Here is a 20187-nt window from a genome sequence, read left to right as displayed (position 1 = left end):
TGAGTGTGTGCAATTTAGTGCAGATCCAAATGATAGTCCGGGATATGTGCCCTCAGTTCCTTTGTCACATTTCCTTTTTCTTTTATATAGATAACAGGTCTGAAAATAAAAACAATTTAAACATTTCATCATAGAAATATATAATATCATGTAAAATATGTGTGCATTGTGTTTAGATCACTTCAAAACCGACCAATAGAATTTATGAAGTGGGTTTATATTGTTGTTGTGAGCTTGTGGTTTAAACCCGGTAGGTGGCACTGTCCCCGCCCAACCGACACCCGCTAACGCAGAAGAAGAACGACACCGGAAGCAAAACCTTCGACTCTTGTGTAGCACACCGAGTTTTTTGTGTAACACAGCGACCGTGTTGCTCCGTGTTGTTTTGTGGTTGTGTCATGTCACAGAACAGCGTTGTGCGCGTGTGCTCAATGTGATTTAAGGAGCGTGTGCGCGTGCTGGTGTCCTCGGAGAGCCGTGACGTCCCGCAGCCGCCTAGCATCCCCAGCTAGCCCGTTAGCTTCCTGTCACCGCAGCGGGCCGAGTCAAACGATGAATTCGGTCCAGAGCAGGACTTCGCCGGCGAACCTGCGCGACGAGGAGACGCTGCTGGTGGAGAACGCCATCAGACTGGCGATCGACTCCATCCTCAACGTGTTGTCCGGCGTCCACAGCGCCAGGACCCACGAGTACCAGCGGACGGTGGCGGACAGGGACAAAGAGATCCGGCGGCTGGACCGCAGGCTGCTGGGGATCGAACACGAGCTGCAGGTGCTCCGCCGGCAGGGGTGCACCTGCAGCTCGGTGTTCGGAGACGAGCTGGGCCCCGGCGGGCCTCAGACCTCCTCCGGTGGCCCCGGCGGGTCTCACACCTCCTCCGGTGGCCCCGGCGGGTCCGGTGTCGCGCAGACGGTCGAGTCGCTCGAGCGGGGCGGGTTCGAACTCGGCTGCCTGTACCCTGGTATGAAAGTGGGGGACAGTGAGATGGGCTTTTTATGTGAGTAACCATGAGTGTTTACACCTCTCTGTTAACTTTTAATCACAAGAAAGCACAACTGCATTTTACTGGAGTGGTCGTCCTCTAACCAGAAGGTCGGGGGTTCGATCCCGGCCTTCCCTAGTCCGCTTTCCCGAAGTGTCCTTGGGCAAGATACTGAACCTCAAACCGCCCCTTCTCATAGAGAAAGTGCACTTTGAGTCATCAGGACTAGAAAAGATCTGTAGAAATACAAACCATTTACTCTGACACTTCTACAGAGCCACTGAAGTCCCTAAAGAGGATTTATTGTTATTTTGTGGGAACGAGTTATTTATGTTTAGGAGATGTTTGTGTTTTAAACACTCAGATGCACACAGACACCGGATTGGCACCGTAGCGTGGAGAAAACTCAGCTGATCTAGTTTCAATCATAATATTTAAGAAATCAACAAACCCTGAACAGCTGGTTTTCACTTTGCTCTCTGGCCCTGTTGGTTTGCCTCGTTCACTTTGCTTTCTGGACGCAATTTGCTTTTGAATTTTTCACTGATCAGAAACCAGACTGACCCTGCTCTCGCTCCTCTCATGAAGTCCACAGTCACGGAGGAAAAGGAGATGAAGACGCTGTCTGAGGACATTATTGACAATAATCTTAACCCGCTTTGAAGACACCAGGAACCTTTTGGCAGAGCAAACTAGCTCCTCCACGCTCCATGTTTTTGTCTGGTTCGCTGTGAACCTGACACTGAGCTGCAGCAGCGACTCCAGGAGCATGATGGGCTTGTTGTTGCGTGAAATGTCAAACACAGGGATGCTGCCAGCAGAGCAGGTAGTTAAAGGGCTGGAAGACATGATAGAAACAGCTGTTTACATTGATGAAGAGGTCTCTGCCTCACTGAGGTGGTCAGCACATTGATGAAGAGGTGCCCAACATCTGGCTCTGCCTCACTGAGGTGATTACCCCCCGAGCATCGGGAGGCGTCTCCACAGTGTCGTTCCTCCTCGACAGGCTGCAGCGATGACTCAGTTCAACCTTCACCTCCTGCTGAACTAACTAAATCTGAACAAAACAAAAGAACAGCTCCGTTCACAGTAATGACATTAAATGCAACGTGTCACTTCCTCCAATGAGACGCTGTTTTTTGTCTCTTTTCTCCACAGTGGGTCCTTTTGCGAGACCCCTCTCACACGTCTCCTCCCAAAGCCCAGAGTCGGCTCCTCTGTCGTCCCCCAGCAGAATGTGCCTGGAGCAGGCCTGCGCCTCCCTCTCCTCAGAGACTTCAGGTGTATTGGAGGCAGCCAGACTTCTGCCCTCATCTCCCAGCAGCCTCGTGGTCAAAGAAGAGCCGTGTGACATCGACACAGTTTTAATCAAGTGGGAGATGAGCGAGGAGAGATTCGGGGAGTGTCAGGAGAGCACAGGAAGTACATGTCAGGACGAAGACAGCCTCGCTGTAAAAAGTAATTTATCCAACAAATAATTCATATTATATACAAATGTTTTTTGACACGAGGGCTGGATATAAAACTGACTTAGACCCTGAATCCCAACTAAAATGAGTCTAAAATCTGTCCTATCAACCATTTTCTTCAAAATACTTTTTACTTCTTCCTTAATCAGACATTTTCTAATTTAAATCACAATTATTCACATTTCAAACTGCTTTTGTGTATTTTGTTAAACAGAAAAATCATGTTTTATAAAGTTGAGTATCAGATTTGCCACTGGTGTTTAACATTTCCAGACACGTACCCAGTCCAGTGCCACAGGGTTATGCAGCGACGATTTAGTGAAATGTTTACAAAAACGAATCCGTGTGGTTTGTAAGATTACATGACCCAAGAAACTGTTTCTGGTCACTCTAGAAACACCGGACGGCAGAGAGAGGGTAAACTTCAGGGAGGAACCTGAAGCCGACGAAGATGAAAACCAAATCACAGATGGAGAGCACCTGAGGTAAGTTACTGCTTAGACACAGATACTGAAGTAACCGACGACTTCAGGGACCTCATCAGGTTTACCGACTGTTTTTTAAAGTGGAAAAATCCACAATTAAACCACAATACAACTCTGCATCTATATATGCATAATTAGATAAATGCAAACTTGACTATTCATTTTTCGATTTTTACCTCTGAACAGATTTGCCCCAAACTTGGTGGTTTATAACAGTAAAACAAACAGCTGATGCTCTCGTGAAAAACCCAAACCAGCAAGTATTTCTTCAATTTTTCTTGATAAATGAAAAGGGACAACACAATTATTAAAACTGTTGATTTATTTACCTGGTTGATAAATCGGATATAACTCGTTAAAGCTCTATTGAAGAGGTAGAAATCTCCTCTGACAGTAAACCAGAGTACTGTGATCTAAAGCATGACGTCTTCTGGGGATAATGGTGAAACATTTCTATAGTTATAGTGTCAAGAAGGATTTAATGCGGACTGATGACACTGACACCAAACGGTTCAGCCACACTAAGGCCGTACTTACACGCACGTCAGTTGATAACAACAGTCTTCATTCAGCATCACATGGTTCTATGAAGCTGCACAAATTCTTTATTTACAGTTTAGTAGTTTGAGAGCATCAGATTAGTAATGGTGACATTCCAACTATTCAGCTTTTTCCCTTATGCCTTCTAGACTCTGGCAGCTGGCAAATATTACCATGTAATAATATCCTGACAGTGACGAATATGTAACAGCAGACATTACTAACCCTGTAAAACATAAATCTGTTCATCTGTCAGTTATATCTTATCGGACTTGACGAAGAATAAAGTATTGCATTTGCCCATATATTCTAAAATCAGAATAAAGCTGCATATCTACTCCTGTGTTTGATCCCCTCTCACCTCTTGACCTCCTCAGGAACAAGAAGAAGGGCGTGCCGATGTCCCAGCTGCCGGAGGAGGCTCAGAGACTGAAGCGGGCGGCGTGGAGAGCAGCGTCCAGGCGCTACTACGCCCGGAAAGTAGCCCGGCAGCAGCCAAACCCCTCGCGCTGCAACCCCTTCCCCCACATGTCGGCCTCGCAGTATGCACAACCTCTCTCCTTCATGGACAAGAGGAGGAGGACGCTGATATCTCATCTACCCGAAGAGTCTCAGCTGATGCAGAGGGAGGCGTGGAGAGCCGCGTCCAGGAGGTACTACGCCCGGAAAACTGCCCGTCCCCAGATGGACCACACGCAGTACGAACACCTGCTCCAGAACACGGAGCCTTCTGGAGAGACACAGGAACCTGACGGAGCCGGATCCCACGGCAACAGCGAAGGAATCATGTGCAGCTGACACAGCGATGGTGTTTGAAGAGATTCTGCATATTTAAAACTTTACGACGTGTCCGAAACTGGACTTTGTGAATGGTTGCATTTGGTTGATCATGTTGATTTGTCTCAGGTGTTATGATACGATCTGTTGTAACCTTAATCTCCAAACTGTCTGCTTGCGTTTGTAACCTTTCATAGTTGAATTATGCAACTAATATTCCTGAAGACATCACAGCGTTTATATCAGTTTGATTTAGATTTTTATTTTAGTGTTAAACCCCTTATCTTCATGACTGTATTTCTTTGGAAAACACTGCATGTCTGTACAAACGCATTAATATATTCTGAGGCAATATAAAGCCACTGTATCAGTGCAGTGCCCCCTAGAGTGCAGGATCTGTAACTACAATCAGCTGCAACGCTTAAATTATAAACTCAACATCTTTGTATTAATAACAGGTGAAGCAATATTAGATTTGTTACTGTTAAAAGCTTGTAATTTTTATAACATGTTAAATAATAAATTATTTAAATACTGCTGTGATATTGTGTTTCACATTTTGTTGTCAAAGAATCCTTGTGTACATGTTTCCTTTAGATGTTGAACACTATGCACAATGAAGGGAGGAAATGCAACAATTCAATTTCTTTTTTTATTTTATTTTGGAATATTCATACACTGAAATCAGACACATACAATATCCAAGGGTTGTATAGTGATGACAGTAAATACATTCAAGTGTTAATTAAATAAAGTGGTTTATCATAATTAACAGCTCCACTTAATGAATGAGATGAAAGTATATATAAAATATTAAATGTTATCAATAACAGGGATTTGGTTTGATCCGTACCTCGTGTCTTTGTGTTCACTGCCTCCAGACCTCATCACTGTGGGTTTCAAACCGTCAACACGTCGCTCCACCTGCCAGCAGCTCAAAAATTAAAAACACACTCTTGCAACATGAGGCTGTTTGTGTCTCTGGGACCTAAAGATAACAACGTTACGCATCTTTCTTGACCGCAGCAGCACTAACACGCACAGCTGACGTTGCACAAGTGTGGTTCCTCCATGTGTGTCATGACCAGTGAGTGTTCATCTCTTCACTGTGCGACTTCAGTGTGAAATGTGATCTCTCTCTCTGACAGCCGCTGCGACAAATGCACAAAGAGAACAGGCGTGCGTCCTGCTGCAGAATAAACCGCGACCCCCAATGCGCGTCTGTTCTGTGGTCTGAGCGTTGATATGGACAAGCCCGAGCTGCAGATAATGAAGCCTTTGACATTCCCAACACATGCTCGCCTTTATGCTCCCATCTCCTCATCCCAGCCTGCAGAGAGGGAGAACAGGGCTCCACTTGTTCAGCTGCTGCCGGAGGCTGGAGGTTTCTGGTGAGACAGAGAGAGGGGACACGGGGTCTCTAACCTGCTGGAGGCTCAGGTCTGGACACGCAGGGGAGATAACGCCCATCCTGCTTGTGGCTGTGTGCTGTTGAAATGTTGGACGTAAACATCGCAGCCATCACAGGCTCAGGGAGGGAAACAGGATGCGTTAACGCTTTGCTGGCAGCTGCTCACACGATTTGCATGAGCGTTTGTTTGTTTTGGGGAAAACAGCCTCAACCGTTCCTCCACCATCGACTTGGATTTGTCTGACTGGTTTGTAATACACACAACATATACGGGCTGATTTTTGTGCTACAAGAAAGAATCTATTCGTTTTCCAGCCTGGATGAAAGCGCAGACTGTGGATCGTCGCTGGAGGACTTTTGCGCACTGAATGGTGCGTTTACAATTCAGGGTTACGCCTGATTAATGGATACTGATGATCAGATATATAGATATTTTTAACCTGTGATCTTTGCTAATGTTCTGTGAGTATTTCTTAGTAAATATTTAAGAAAATAATACATTTAAATATGAGGAATTAATCACTTCAGTGTCTACAGTGCCACTGCGCCATTTGGAACAATTCTCTCCTCGCAATTTGCTTTCTACTGGACTTCAAATTCGACGTTTCTTTGAGTGTAACCTTCAATTTTTGCGTACAACTGATATAATTTAGACAAATTTATGATTTAAATTACCTTTTATGCTGGATAAACTTTAACTTTCCCTTCTTGGAGCCTTTGGAGATCCCTTTGTGCCTTTGGATACACGTGCGCACTTTTGGAGATGCCCATATGGATCCATAGCTTTCTTTTTGTGCTGTTGGACTCTGCTCTCGCGAAAATATTTCCCTTTGAGTTTTTTTGCTCCAGTCCACAAGAAAAGGGTCTCATTGATCCACGAATCCCACAAAGAGACTGTCTGTAGCCTGTCCCAGATGCTCCAGGGCTTTGGAAACGCACATAAACGCAACTGAAAGTCTCAGAAAGCTCAGCTGCGCACCGACTGTCCCTGGTTCATTGGAATCTACTGTATGACAACTGGATGGGCCAAAATAAGTTCAAACCATAGGGGTAGACCAAGGTGTATATGAGGAGTGGGTTCTACTGTTTAAAACCATTGTCAAGAAATTTTAAAATGGCAATTTGGAGCTAGTTTATTATTGGTGCAAAATGGGCCCTTTTGGGGTTTTGGGGGCCTTTTTGGCTCTTTAAAAACGACCCAGTCCAATTTGATCACCCCTACATGTTCAGCATACATGGAAGTGTCCTTTTTTGCAGGGATTGCTGGGAAGAAGAAGGAGGTTGTCGAGGTTGGGACTCTAGTGAGGGAGGTTCAGTCCCAGCTGCTGTGAAAAGGTAAGAAATCCTCTGTCCCACTGGGGCTTGGGGAGCCCAGTGTGGGCTGAGAGGCACACTGAGAGGGTGAACTCCACGTTTGGGAAGAGAAACGGAGGTTTCCAGGTGTTTTTAGGTGGTTTAATGTGTGAGATAGACCAGGGAGGGCCAGTGTTGGGTGTGCATTAACGAGGAAACATGGAGGCACGGCTAGGGGGAGCCAGAGCTCGGCTGCGCGGCGGAGCACTGGGCCCGAGCTGAGTGGGGCTGATGTTGGGTTTGTTTTAAAACTCACTAAACATGGGAGAGCTCCGGGTGTCACCTGTGTGTCAGTCTTCGTTATTATTACTGTCGTAGTTTGAACTAAATGAGCCTGAAGGGTCCAGAGGCTCCTGCTGCCTCACAGGCTGAGATCTGGAAAGACAACAAACTGTCATGTTGTTTCAAGGAAAAAGACAGAAAATCATTGAAATAAGTCGTGGAAATAAAAGTTATGTAGTTTAGGAGTAAATGTGATGAGATTTAACGCGTGTATTTGGATCAGTCCTCAGCTAATCTGATCCTAGAAAACATTCAAGATGGCTGCTCCACTGCAGCAAACAGGTGAGACACTTCCTGATAAACACTCAGCTCGTGTGTGTGTGCACACAACAACAACACACACACACACACACTCTCAGTTCCCACCAGTGACTTTATACTTTATTATTCATATCTTCCTATATAGTGAGATTCTGTATAGACTCATTAATATAGAGGCTGAGTCACTGAAACACAACTTTAGGTCCCGACTTTGTGACTGAGAAGTGGGAGTGTTTGTGTTTAAAGGCCTTTGCTGCCACCGAGTTGTGATTGGATAATCCACAGATCAGAATTCAATCAGGAGACGTTATTAATCCCTAATTTACTGGCAAATAATTAGCATGTAAATTGATTAATGAAGAAAGAAAGAAATCCTTGTTTTACCTCAAAGCAATAACAAATATATATCTCATTATCTGGCTCATCATTTGAGAAATATGACAGAAAATTACTTAATTTAAGAATAATTTCAGTTGCACAAAGGGTTAATTTCCTATTATGTATAAATATGAAGGTGTGAGATGAGTCACAATTGGATTATTCGGGATTAAATATGAATCTGATTATTCCACAGGACTTTTAAAAGAAATGCAATAAAATTAATTATATGGTTTCGTTGCAGAGAAACTTTCTGTGTCAAAACAACAGAAGTTAACCCTTTCACTACCTGCGTCGCTACCTGCAGATTTCCATCATGTGTTCACAGATGCAGGATTTTCTCTTGCAGGACGTCATCATCTGTGGAAACAAGAGCACACAAATAGAAATATAACACATGTGAGGGTAATTTGTCAATAATTTCATCGCTATTGTGCAATTATTATGAAATAAATACTATTTATAGGCACTTGCAATCGGGAAAAAAATTTAAAAAACTGATATTTATGGACAGAGCAGATGATTTTCTGAGAAAAGCTGAAAAAAACCATTGCAAAATTGACTTTTTACTGCTTCTTATGAGGATTTCATCACATTTTACAAGATCTTACATTTGTAGGCTTCACGTGTGTTTGAATAAGTTGAACAAACACATTTGTCTTGTTGATTTAAACGCAACATCTGAAGTTAACCTGAAGGTAAAGGGTTAAATCCTGCTCCTGATGTCACTGCTCTCAGTCCACAGTGGTGGTGCTGAAATCAGATGGTGTGTGTGTGTGTGTGATCATGGGTAAAATACTGCTCCATCTGGTGGACACAAGTACTTAAAGAGGAAATGAAAAGCCAAACCGAAAGCGTAAGTGTGTCATGGGCCTGTCTCGACCTGCTCAGCCGTTTGGTCGTCGGCTGCGTCCACGGTGTCGCCACAACACCGGGGCTGTGATTATCTGTGTGGCTGTGATGTAATCTCCCAGTGGAATGTGTGAAGTACCACAGCAGGCATGTGGAGCCGCAACCAAGGTGTAGTGGGAGTTATCAGGATACTTGACACACACTATATATATATATATATATATATATATATATATATATATATATATATATATATATATATCCTGCTACTGTGGAAAAATCCTCCCTGTTTGAATCCAGTCACTTATAGATTAGGTCCAGATCCATTCAACATTTATATCGGAAGAAAATCGTGAGACGGAATCCTGATCATCTCTGCTAGAAAATCCTAATTCTCAGGTTTTTTCCAAAATTGTGTAACCCTACTTTGATCCATCCTTTATCTTCCACTTGTCTGAGCTCGGGTTGCAGAGGTAGCCGGACATCCCCCTCCCCAGCCACGCTTTACACCTCTCCCTTGATTATCCTGAGGAGCTCCCAGGGCAGATGGGATTTGTAGTCCCTCAAGGGAGCTCTGGGTTTATCCCTGGTCCCAGTAAACCCAGAGTTTAACTTTAAATATCTAAATGAATTGACACTGTTAGTAGCTCTTTTATATAATAAGCGTTCAGCTGCGCTGAAGCTCAGTGCTGCTGCTGCTGCTGCTGCTGCTGCTGCTGCGGAGCTATCAGCTCGCTCCATAGAAACACACAGAGAGCGGCCTGGTGCTGAAAGCCTCCAGCGCTGAGTGGAGCTGTTTCACAAACAGGGAGAGGCTTTTAACTCCTTCACTGCTGAAACCTGCAGCCAGTGAGGGGCAGAAAAATCTGCTCACTTCCTGGTAGAGATGGACAGAATGAACCAAATCAGTGTGTCTGTGTTGGATGTATCTGAAAAACGTCTTGTGTCTTAATCTCTGTTTGTCTCTATTTTCAGGAATCCTCCTCATCAGGACCCGAGTCGCCCTTTTTGTTGCACGTTAACGACACGAGCCGAAGCTCCAGAGCGAGACCTTTCACGTAAGATGCCACAACTCTCCTCCAGCGCTGCACCAGCAGATTTGTGTCGCAGTCATTCGTCCATCATGTGGGAATATTCTGTGAAATTAACCGTGAAATAGTTTTGTTCTCCGTGACTAACGGAGCAGTCAGAAAACATTTCAGGCTTTAAGAAGCGAAAGAATCAGTTGGAGATGACAAGAACCGTAGAGAGGAGCTGATCACAAGCTGCTCCGGGTCAAAGTGTTATAGACGGATGTCATAATGTAAATGTTGCTGTTGGATGAGTTTTAATTATTCAGCGTTGATCAAATTCAGCACAATACTTACAGTTTTCCCACCTTGATACAGATGGACATGATGGACGAGGACATCATCGATGACCGGGCCAAGCTGAAGCAGGGCCTCGTCAAAGTGCTCCAGTGCGTGGCCACCATCTCCTCAGCCGCAGCTGTGGTTAACCCCATTTTTGGGGTGGCCGGCTCCCTGATCCGGGTGGTGCTGCACCACGTTGACGACGAGGACATCCGCACCCTGAAACGTGAGTTTGGCTCGGTCAACCGGATGCTGGACCAGCTGTCCCAGCAGAATCGCAACACGCTGGTCCAGATCAAGAAGGAGACGCTGGACGGCCAGTACGGTCAGGTGGAGGAGAACCTGAAGAACCAGTTCAGAAAGTTCATGGAGATGGTGGAGGCGCGGCCGGAGCACCGCGTGCGCAAGAAGGACGACTACGAAGAAAGCTACTCCAATGACTTGGGTGACCAGAACCTGCACACGCTCTACGACGGCGTGGTGGGTAAACCGAAGCTCTTCAGCAGGCCCATCCTGGAGGTGTACCTGAAGCACTCGCAGGGCGACCGTCCCACCATGGAGCGACTCTGCACGCGGCTCACCTACCTGTTCTGCATCGGCCTCATCGCCCTGATGGGCTACGCCGCCGTCATCGGGGACGATGAGGAGAGCCTGACTGAGGAGTGGGCCGAGAAGATGGAGCATGTGCAGGAGAAGATGCAGGAGGCTCTTCGCAGGTGCCAATGAAGAAGCTGTGTAATGAAAAGCTTGTTTTCTGCACTGCTGCTTTTCTTCTTCTGGACTCCAGGGACTCCAGCAGTTCCTCTTCCTCTTCCTCCTCCTCCTCCTCCTCCTCCTCTCCCTTTAGCACTATCTTAATATTGGTTCACAAGTTGAGAACCCAGAGATAAAATTTGAGCAACAGTGTCACATTTTAAAAATCACATAAATTTGTCCAAACCTGCTGCATAAGCATCTTTCCATGGTCTTCACATGGTTTCTCTCCAGCTGGAGGTAAAGTCAACAATATTATAACCCAACATTTACCTATTTGTGTTGGACTCAATTCACAAGTCAATAATTAATTCTTCAAATTTGGTGATAGATCTGGATTCTACTGTGATGGTTTAAACTGATGAAAGAATGTTGAGATCAATCAGCTGTGGGATCATTTCAAATCATCTTAAATCTAAACCAGGTGCTAAATTTAATGCAAAATATCATCTCTATAAATTAGGCCTAACAGGCTTTAGTGAGTGTTATTACAATCTATCCACCACCACAATGCACTTTTGGAAAATAACTGCTAATATGGCATTTATTACAGACTTTCTGAAATATTACACTACAGAGGAAAAGTATGTTGAACGAAGTACTTTACTAACGAGTTTAGGCTGCTGCCATTGAGCCTAACAACACTACAGAGCCTCTTTTGAAATTAGCCAAAGTCAATTGTTTCTCTCATTGCTGAGATATCTATTAAACTTTTAGTTGCCAAACAAGGTTGTCAGCTAAGTTATATCTGATCTATAACATGAAAAAACACTAAACAAGGAGCAAATATCAAAGTCTTGTGAGCTATGAATGTAACTGTGCCGAGTTATTTATTTTTTCTTTACTTTAACTCACATTTTCGTTAAAAATACATTTTTTCAGTACAAATACAGTGTACAACGGAGTATTAAGGCCACATTGAAGAAAAGGATATTGATTTTGAAATAAGAGAATAAAGTCGTAGTTTAAAGAGTCATATACGTGTAAGCAGCCTCAAATCATGACTTTGTTCTCTTTATCCTTGTAGAAATGTCTTATATATTCTCTAATTGTCTGATTTATTCTTCCATGAAGTGGCTTTAATGCATTGTTATAAAAGCCAGACCTGTTTTAACACTAAATAAACTCTGCTCCACAACAAATACACTAAATCTAAACCAAATATACTGAGCTTCCATTGTTACCATGTTTCATTGCATTGTTTATTTTATACTTAACAGATTTGACTTTATCTTTATGGTGTCATAGAAAGTTTTTATTTCCCTTTGACTTTCTTTTATTTCCCCTTTCTTGTCCTACATCCTTATTAATGCAGGAGCTGCAACTAAGTGTTATAATACGTGGGTAAAATGATTAGTGGGTTTCTCTGGGGTTTGGTCATTTAGAGCCAATAAAACAGTTTAACACTTAGCTCCTCGTCCTCTTGTCTTATCAGACCAACGGTGCCTAAATGGGCTATTTTTGTATTCTTTCTGTTGAGGGTTTTAGGCTTATATTATTGTATATTATCTGAATGGTTTGTGTTCTACAGGTAAAAGAATGTTTGTAAATGTGTGTCATATTTTTCTTTGTTTTATCAGACGGGTGGTATCCGACGGGTTTGATCGCTGCATCAGTAAAGTTGTTGAGTAGAAGAATAGAGAAAACGTGTGATCACTAAACAACACGATTGTCATTAACAGCTTTCAAACCTGTCACTTTGTATATTTTATATTTTACTGAGGTCCACACTCTCGTCCTTTCGATACCTGTCTCTGTGTTAAACTGGTTTTGAGTCCATGGCCTCTCTTATTGTTACAACAGATTCTGTATATGCTACGTTCATATAGTCAACATGCAGGAAAGAGCCTCTTATAAATGTCTCGTGTGTGAATATGTTGCCTCTTTTTGTTATGCAGCACAATAAATAAACATGAGTGAATAAAACTGGGTTGGAAGAGTTGATTCTTTACTATATAGGAAACAGCAATGCAGAGAAATATCACAATACGAGTTAACATCATGTTAAATGATCAGTTCAGTGTGTTAAAGGTAAAGTATCAGCATTATTTCTATATTAATGTTACTTTATTTAATATTTGAACTAATTTATCCACTGAGCCCCTGTCACGGTATTAAAAACATTAATTACTGTGAGATTTACTATAATGGCCATAGGTATGTGGACAATATACAGTTTGAGGTAGTTTGGTTGTTTAGCCCCTGTAGTTCAATTTAAGGGAAATCTTAATACTGCAATATTTTAGACGATGATACTCGGTGTGCTCCTAATTCTATGGCCACAGTTCAGAGGAGACTTTTGCTGTTTTCAATATAATAATAATGCATGTGCACAAAGACAGGTTCCCAGTTTGGTGATCCCTAATCTCTATAAACAGATTCTACATGTGAATATAGCCTCAGCTCCAAACCTCAATCTCAAACCCTGTCCAGAAACCATCAGGATGAAAGTGAAATGGAGACGGTGAGTGAAGCCTTATCGTCCAGCGTCAGTGTTGGACGTCACTACTGCTCTTCAGGCTGAACGGTGAGAAAAAACAATCCTGCAGCCAGTTTCTAAAATCTGATGTCTCACGATTTGGAATGAGATGTTCAACAAAGACATATGAGTATAATGACTGGGTGTATTACATCAGTCCATTAAAATGTCATATTTAAAGGCAGTTGTACTTAATTCTATTTTGCCCAGACACACAATACTGTTTGGAAAACTACAGTTCTCTTCACTAGTATGTACAATGTTCTCAGATGCTCCTGACGATCACTAGAGGGGATGTAAAGTTGTAATTTGCTTGAGTGAACACGAGAGGGCGTGAGAACCTCTCTTCGCCTCCACTACACCTTGTTCTCCCTCAGCTCCCTGAGGGCCCACAGACACTGAAGCATCACATCTCCACACTGACGAGCTGATAAAGGCTGCTGCTCTGAGTGGACACACACACACACACTGATCTATGTCTGCAGGGGAGCAACACACATTCACGAAGGGTTGTGTGTGTTGTGTGTGTATGGGGAGGAGGGGAGGGGGTATCTGCAGTATATGGCCGAGGTTAAGTACCTCTGGAATGGCACTAATGCCCAATTATCTGGCTGAACAGGTTTGACTTGTATCTCAGTGTGTGTGTTTGTGTGTGTGTGGGGGGGGGGACGCAAACAGGAAAATGTGCATAACAGGTGTTTGAAATGCGCAAAGCTGTGAGGAGCTGCAGACCCGCACTGAGCCACTGACGCACGTCCTCTGTCATATGATGGGGCTCATTTCTCTTTCCTCCTCATGACTTCAGCTCGTTCAGAGAATCTAATTCTTCCCCTGGAGGAAACGTGCATGATTCAAATTGAGTTTTACGCACGCGTTTCACGTGTTGGAGAAGAAACGATTTGCGTAATGATTTTTTTTTTTCCCCTGGTGAGGGAGGTTCTGTTGGATCCTGTCAGGGCGCGTCGTGTGCGCACGGATGAAGGAGATGTGCAGGTTTAAAGGGATCTTCCTAATTTAGTCTTGGCACTAATAGAAATATCACATTCTGTTTATAATCACATATCAATAGGGTTCTTAAGGACATATTTATATTTGAGATAAATCAGACTGGAGCTCGGTGACGCGCGACAGATCACAAACAACGTGCGGTTCACAGATGAGCTCATGGGAACTCAATTAATACCCAATAACACAACATATTCAGAATCTTTACACAACTACATATTCAGGGTGTGAGGCTCAGGTCGCAGCTGATGAGTGTAAACTGCATCCATGTTTGATCTGAGGTGTGTTGCTGGTTAAAATCATCATGATAGTAGATTAAATTATTATTTTAACCCCAAAAAGACAAAGAACAACAATGGTTTCCCTTCGTCTTACCTCAAGTTTGGAGGCTTCCAGCAGCTGAAGCGCATCATGGCGATGAGGCTTTTGATCCAAGAGCGCAGGAGTCTTCGCTCTGGAGAAACACACCGTCCACAATGTGTGGGGAAATAATTTGCCCACAACAAACATATAATCTAAATTAAAATTAGCTCCGATGTGTTGAAAAGATGCTGAATCGTCTTTTCATGGGGACATGAAGACTGAAAGGAAAAGGGAACCGACCGCATCTTCACCTCCTGCAGTTTGCGCTGTTTCTGTCTGTCTGTCTCCTCTCTCTCTCTCTCTCTCTTTCTCTCTCTCTGTGTCTGTTTCTCTCTTTCTCTCTTTCTCTCTCCCTCTCTCTTTCTCTCTTCCTCTCTCTCTCTCCTTTGCAGGGAACAAGTGCGCATCGCCTCCTTTTTCCCCCCTGGCTCCTGTTCTTGGACCCTCCTCAGCTCCTCAGTGGATCCGCAGAGAACCGTGGGAATTTTCTCAAACTCGAAGGACAAAACAGAAACTTGTTTGCAGCTGCTCGTCGGGCGTGAAGGAGCAGCGGGCAGATTCCGTCGAGGTACAAATAAACGTTGTTTATAAGTGAATTTGCTGAATGTCCTTATCTCCCTTTGGTAAATATGCTGCGGCTGCGAGGTGTGTCCGATGCTCTGTGCGTAAAATCCAAGCATTGCGCATTTCTCTTTGGGTGCGCATGTCAGGTACACACTGCTGTGTGGACAAATCTCATCTCCATGTATTTTAAAGGTTTATATTAAACACAGATCCACTGTTTGTATTTCATAACTGTAGATTTGACTTATTTCCCCTTCTTCTTTTCAAATGGAGCCAATCAGAGATCATTTTCAGACACGTATAAACAAAACTAAATTAACTTGGACGTTGATTTGTGGAGAAGTTGCGTGACGCAGCATTTGGGTCCATGGCAGACACGACACTGCTGCAGTTTGTGTGTGTCAGGTTGCAAAGAAAGGACGAAAGGGTGATTTTAAACATGCTTGGGCCTTGTTTTGCTTCTGCTCTGCTCTGAGTCATCCACAGACCCAAGGGCATCTGTGCCATTTTCTCATCCAGGCCCCCATTTTGTTGACGTGATCTCATTACCTGCAGGAGGAGCATTGCATTTTTTAAATACTACAGCTTGCATGATCAAGATTTGAAGGGAATTATCTTTATATGCTGCGTTTGTCACATTATCCATCTTCAATTCTGGATTTTATTTCCCTATGACCAATTTAAGGTCTCCATCAGGGCTGTGCACAGACATTTTGAGGGGCAGGTGCTTAAGTGGAAAAAGGGCTCCCCTCACATTTATTATTTGTAAAAAATAAAGTTATATAGAGCAGCTACACATTTATTTATTTATTCAAATGCCCATACACACATGAAGATGTTTAATACTCAATAACAGAACACGCACAATATTATTCCACACACTATTCATACTTTTATACTTTAGTATAACAACATATTTTTCATTGAGAATTGAAGCCATCATGGGCCGAATTAAAAAACAGATTTACATTCAGAAAAGTAATTTGAAATAAACTCTACAAAAAAGGGCATTTATTTAGTTGGGCACCAAAAGGGCAGATGTTTGACCACATCCTGGAGTCAATGTGCACGTACCTGCTCTCCAATGTGTATTTTATTATTCTATAGTGTATTTTATTGACCTGCTGGGATTCTGGATGATTCTTCTTACATCAATACGTAGAAAATGATCTTTTTTGATGAAAGAAGAAAAAGATGTGCATTAAAGCCTTTAAAGCATGATAACACAACTCCATTCATTATAGTTAACACATTAATACTTCATGGCCTCATATGAACAGTGAAAAAACGCACCCTGGGAAAAGGTGTCACTTCTGACACTTTTTCATGAACATCTTTGCTGAGTAAAGACTTTGAACCTTTCTGTCAAACATTTAATTTCTTCCTCATCAAGGTTTGTTGATGTCTGACAGCAGATTTTGTCCCTGTGTCCCAGAACATGTCCAATTCATTGGAGCGGGCTGTGGCCCAGAAGAAGGAGGCCATCGAGGCAGTGATGGACATGTTTGAGCGGGGGGCAGAGGTGTTGGCGAGCGCCGTGGGCGAGCTCTTCCCCCTCTGTGAGGCCGCCGCCCCGGTTCTCCGCCTGGCCTTAGACAACGTCCACAGCAAAGAGGTCTTTTACGTCAAAGAGCAGTTCCTGACGGTGCGGAACAAGCTGGACGTGCTCTCCACGCAGCTGGAGGACATAGACTGCGAGATCAAGAAGGGGAGACTGGACTCTCAGTACTTCTCCGTGGAGGAGAACATCAGGAACCAGTTCAGGAAATACATGGACATCCTGGAGGCGAAACAGCAGTTCAGGGAAGTGAAGACGAGGCTGTTCCTGGAGCACTTTGCTAAAACAGGGGGAGAGAAGAACCTGTTTGTGTTATATGATGCTCTAATGGGCACTAACAGCTTTGGAGAATCAGTGTTAGAGTTGGTGGAAAGGTAAGCTGTTGTTTTCATCGTATTCATATAACTGCAACTCCTCCTTTGACTCCTCTTTTGCAAGAATGTAGAAACATGCATTGGGGTCAATTTAGACTGGCACCAGTTTCATTTTCTCTGGATAGAAACATAGGAGTAATACCTTGTAAATAGTTCCTCCTTTTTGCAGATATGTGGCGAGGAACCGACGCCTCCTGGAAGACTTCTGTGTCTGCATGAAGGAGCTCTTCTGTTTGGGCCTCATCGCCCTGCTGGGCCACTGCGCCCTGACCCAAGGCCTAGAGGAAGAAGAGGACAAAATCCAAGAGTGGAGCAGCAAAATTGAAGAAGTCGAGTCCAGGATGAAGACGACCATCGAGGCCTGCACCGCTGCCTTCCCGGACCAAGCCAAATTAGACGCCCAGCGACTCCTGCAGGAGAAGGAAGAAGTAAACCTGCAGGACACGACTCAGCAGATTCTGCAGCTCTTGGTGAAAAAGTACGATTGGGTCAGCTGGTCGGTGCGGCTCATCAACCACTCAGGCAGCACCTACCGCAACTGGCGAGCAGGGGAGCACTTTCACCACGTGGCCGGACAGAACTGGTTCGAGGTGCTGCAGGTGAACAACATCAACCTGGTGGTGTCGTACAGCGTCAAGCCGCAGCCGGTGCCCCGCGACTGCATCCGGCAGGCGATGGAGACTCAGGGGAAGAAGGGGAACGCCCCGGCGGTGGTGGAGGTGCTGGAGAAGCAGCTGTGTGGGTTTGTTGTTCACGCCGTGAGTCGCCACAAGGAGTCTGCAGCTGCGTGGAGCTTCCCAGAGGATTGTCACTACTGGGAGAGACACAAGAATGTGGCCGTGTGTGTGCACTCTGAGTAAAGCTGTTTGGCTGTTTAGCATTTCAGAGCAGAGCCGTGTATTCACATTGAGATAGTGCAGGTTTGTGTCGCTTGTCCAACTCTAGGACTGAGTTTATCATGAAAACTTGAAAATACTAAATCTCACATTATCAGTATCATTATCAATTTATTTTGATTTAGTTCAAAATACAGTATTCTCCTCTGAAACGTATGTGGAGCATAAAGTAAAACTAGAAGGTCACTCAGAGAGCACGTACGTCACTCAAGGCTCAACAGTCTCCTTATGAAACCACATTTAAAAAAACTAGATCTGGATTTTTATTTAGATCAGCACCAAATTTCACACACACATAAATATCAGTCCCCTTAATATGAATGATTATTTTCTTATTATTCTCTAAATTCATTGGCCCCTAAAACTTCATATCAGTCGGGCTCGAGTATTAATTGGTACTGGTACTATAGTATCAGTAGTATCAGCCAATACAGTGTTTACATATATTCAGCTTTGCAGTTCAAACTATTTCAGATCTTTTACTAAATGCACTTTTACTCTCTGTCAGTGTTGTACCAATTCTTTTTACATTAGATATTTGAATTATGGACATTTTTCCTGTAAATGTATTTATTTATTCATGCTGCAGCTGTTTAAATATTAACTGCTCGCATATTATAAACCGTGTCACTACGTGTGTGTACTTGTAGTTTTTGAGTTACTGACCAGTTCAACTAAAAGAGTTTCTGCACTAGCACTATATGTAAAAACAGGGCGTGTCTTTATGCTTTTACTGCACCTCAGCATCACAGTCATAATCCAGTCTCCCATGAGACACTGCCTCAGCTCTGAAGAGATGATTTTTTTTTTTGCTGAGGCTGCATCTGCAGAGCCGTGCTCCCATTTTGTCTGTGCTCAGCAGACTGGCCTATTTAACTGTGACAGGAAGCGCAGAGGTTACTTTTTCAGGCACGAGAAACAAAGAGGCTCCGAGTTCGGCAGCGGAGACGCGACAATGTGCCTTGTGTTCCCCGACACACTCAGACCCGCTGATGCTGGACCAAAGCTACTGAACCCCAGAGCCGCTGCTGCCTTCAGTTACCTCGTGGGTTGTGTTAGACTTTAGTGATTTCATCTGCAACAATCTTCATTTGTACATTTTATCTTTGTAACATTAGGTGATAAATGAAGACTGCTGTGTTGTTTTACTCTTCCTTTATTCATTATGTATGTCCAATTTTCTACCTATGTGTGTGACACTTTTTCTTTCTTTAATCTTTGCTCCCACTAAGTTTTTCCTGCATATTTCTACTGTGATTTTTCTAGAAATTTCAAATCACGTAATTTCTTTGTCGTTTATCAAAACAAACGCATCCACAGGATTCTTTCTAATCTACTGGTGCATCAGGGCCAAACCAATAGTGGAAAGGTTAGATGTGAGTATTGGTTTGACTCCTGACTGGCTGGACTGTTTACTGCATGTCTATCGCTCCATTTCATGTGTCTCCTTCTCTGTAACTATCACAATAAAGACAAATAGACCCCAGAGTTGTAAATTGGTCACATTCAAATACTAAAACCGCACCAGCTTCTGCACTCAAAACAAATCATGATAATAATACAAGTGCGTGATTGATGGTCGTATTCTTTTTATGCCTTATGACAATTATTGACAAATTACAAATAATGAATGGACGTGTGAACAAGTATAATCTAATATCTGTCTCTCTTTTCTTGTACAAATGTGATTTACGCAGCACTGTTAGTGTCGCTGCCCATTAGAACCAGGCAGCGCTCCCTCAGCAGCAGCGACTCCGACTAATTTAATGGATATTTACACGTAAGTCAGCATTTCCTGACCGCAGCTCCACTCTCACAGTCTATGAATAACCCCTGGCCGAGCTAATATCCTGCAGACGAGCAGCAAAGTGCTTGGCTTTGCAGAAAGGTGCATCATAATGCCTGGTGTAGGTGCAGAGCGGGCGGAGGCAGCCATCGTGTAATATCTCAGAGGATCTGGAGGGTCTTTAGCTGCTCTGTCGTAACTCAAGCCTGCCAGAACCCATCAGGTTTTATCTGGGACACACATCGCAGTGCAGGAGGAAGTGGACTG

General features: G+C 43.7%; 3 protein-coding genes and 1 long non-coding RNA gene across 6 annotated transcripts; 3 read left to right on the top strand and 1 right to left on the bottom strand.

Annotated features, from left to right (window-relative positions):
- Positions 1-171: 171 nt before the first annotated feature.
- Positions 172-4790, top strand: LOC118113515. Of its 2 annotated transcripts, none has more exons than XM_035163298.2 (4): positions 172-961; positions 2141-2440; positions 2846-2936; positions 3854-4790. In XM_035163298.2, the coding sequence occupies exons 1-4, from the start codon at positions 553-555 to the stop codon at positions 4272-4274; spliced, it is 1221 nt and encodes a 406-aa protein (XP_035019189.2). In that variant the 5' UTR covers positions 172-552; the 3' UTR covers positions 4275-4790. The 2 variants fall into 2 exon arrangements, with proteins under 2 accessions (XP_035019189.2, XP_035019187.2); XM_035163296.2 differs by having other exon boundaries at positions 175-997.
- Positions 4791-6020: 1230 nt separating this feature from the next.
- On the top strand, positions 6021-10909 carry LOC118113516 (protein rapunzel). Of its 2 annotated transcripts, XM_035163299.2 has the most exons (4): positions 6021-6035; positions 6922-6999; positions 9766-9848; positions 10179-10907. In XM_035163299.2, the coding sequence occupies exon 4, from the start codon at positions 10179-10181 to the stop codon at positions 10866-10868; it is 690 nt and encodes a 229-aa protein (XP_035019190.1). In that variant the 5' UTR covers positions 6021-6035; positions 6922-6999; positions 9766-9848; the 3' UTR covers positions 10869-10907. The 2 variants fall into 2 exon arrangements, with proteins under 2 accessions (XP_035019190.1, XP_035019192.1); XM_035163301.2 differs by lacking the exons at positions 6021-6035; positions 6922-6999 and adding an exon at positions 7564-7581 and having other exon boundaries at positions 10179-10909.
- On the bottom strand, positions 6030-14890 carry LOC124852259. The gene is made up of 3 exons (XR_007032884.1): positions 14755-14890; positions 8228-8298; positions 6030-7392 (listed from the first exon to the last, which is right to left on the bottom strand). It is a non-coding gene; the product is annotated as an uncharacterized LOC124852259 (long non-coding RNA).
- A 63-nt stretch (positions 14891-14953) lies between these two features.
- LOC118113513 lies at positions 14954-19620 on the top strand. Its single transcript, XM_035163295.2, has 3 exons — positions 14954-15310; positions 16742-17238; positions 17408-19620. Exons 1-3 carry the CDS (start codon positions 14954-14956, stop codon positions 18096-18098), a joined length of 1545 nt encoding a protein of 514 aa, XP_035019186.2. The 3' UTR covers positions 18099-19620.
- The last annotated feature ends 567 nt before the right edge of the window (positions 19621-20187 follow it).

Source organism: Hippoglossus stenolepis, chromosome 8 (assembly GCF_022539355.2).
Source record: "Hippoglossus stenolepis isolate QCI-W04-F060 chromosome 8, HSTE1.2, whole genome shotgun sequence".
NCBI lineage: Eukaryota > Metazoa > Chordata > Actinopteri > Pleuronectiformes > Pleuronectidae > Hippoglossus > Hippoglossus stenolepis.
The sequence above is the reverse complement of the archived record's forward strand: the minus strand, read 5'-3'. Positions and strand labels throughout refer to the sequence as shown.

What these genes read in the sequence shown, in the direction of transcription:
- LOC118113513 (XM_035163295.2), top strand. Translation starts at nt 14,954, where the DNA reads ATGAAGACTGAAAGGAAAAGGGAACCGACCGCATCTTCACCTCCTGCA. An exon ending in AGCGGGCAGATTCCGTCGAG is followed by an intron (nt 15,311 to 16,741) that starts GTACAAATAAAC and finishes CCTGTGTCCCAG; the next exon opens with AACATGTCCAATTCATTGGA. An exon ending in GTGTTAGAGTTGGTGGAAAG is followed by an intron (nt 17,239 to 17,407) that starts GTAAGCTGTTGT and finishes TCCTTTTTGCAG; the next exon opens with ATATGTGGCGAGGAACCGAC.
- LOC118113516 (XM_035163301.2), top strand. Translation starts at nt 10,179, where the DNA reads ATGGACATGATGGACGAGGACATCATCGATGACCGGGCCAAGCTGAAG.
- LOC118113515 (XM_035163296.2), top strand. Translation starts at nt 553, where the DNA reads ATGAATTCGGTCCAGAGCAGGACTTCGCCGGCGAACCTGCGCGACGAG. An exon ending in CAGTGAGATGGGCTTTTTAT is followed by an intron (nt 998 to 2,140) that starts GTGAGTAACCAT and finishes TTTTCTCCACAG; the next exon opens with TGGGTCCTTTTGCGAGACCC. An exon ending in AGACAGCCTCGCTGTAAAAA is followed by an intron (nt 2,441 to 2,845) that starts GTAATTTATCCA and finishes TGGTCACTCTAG; the next exon opens with AAACACCGGACGGCAGAGAG.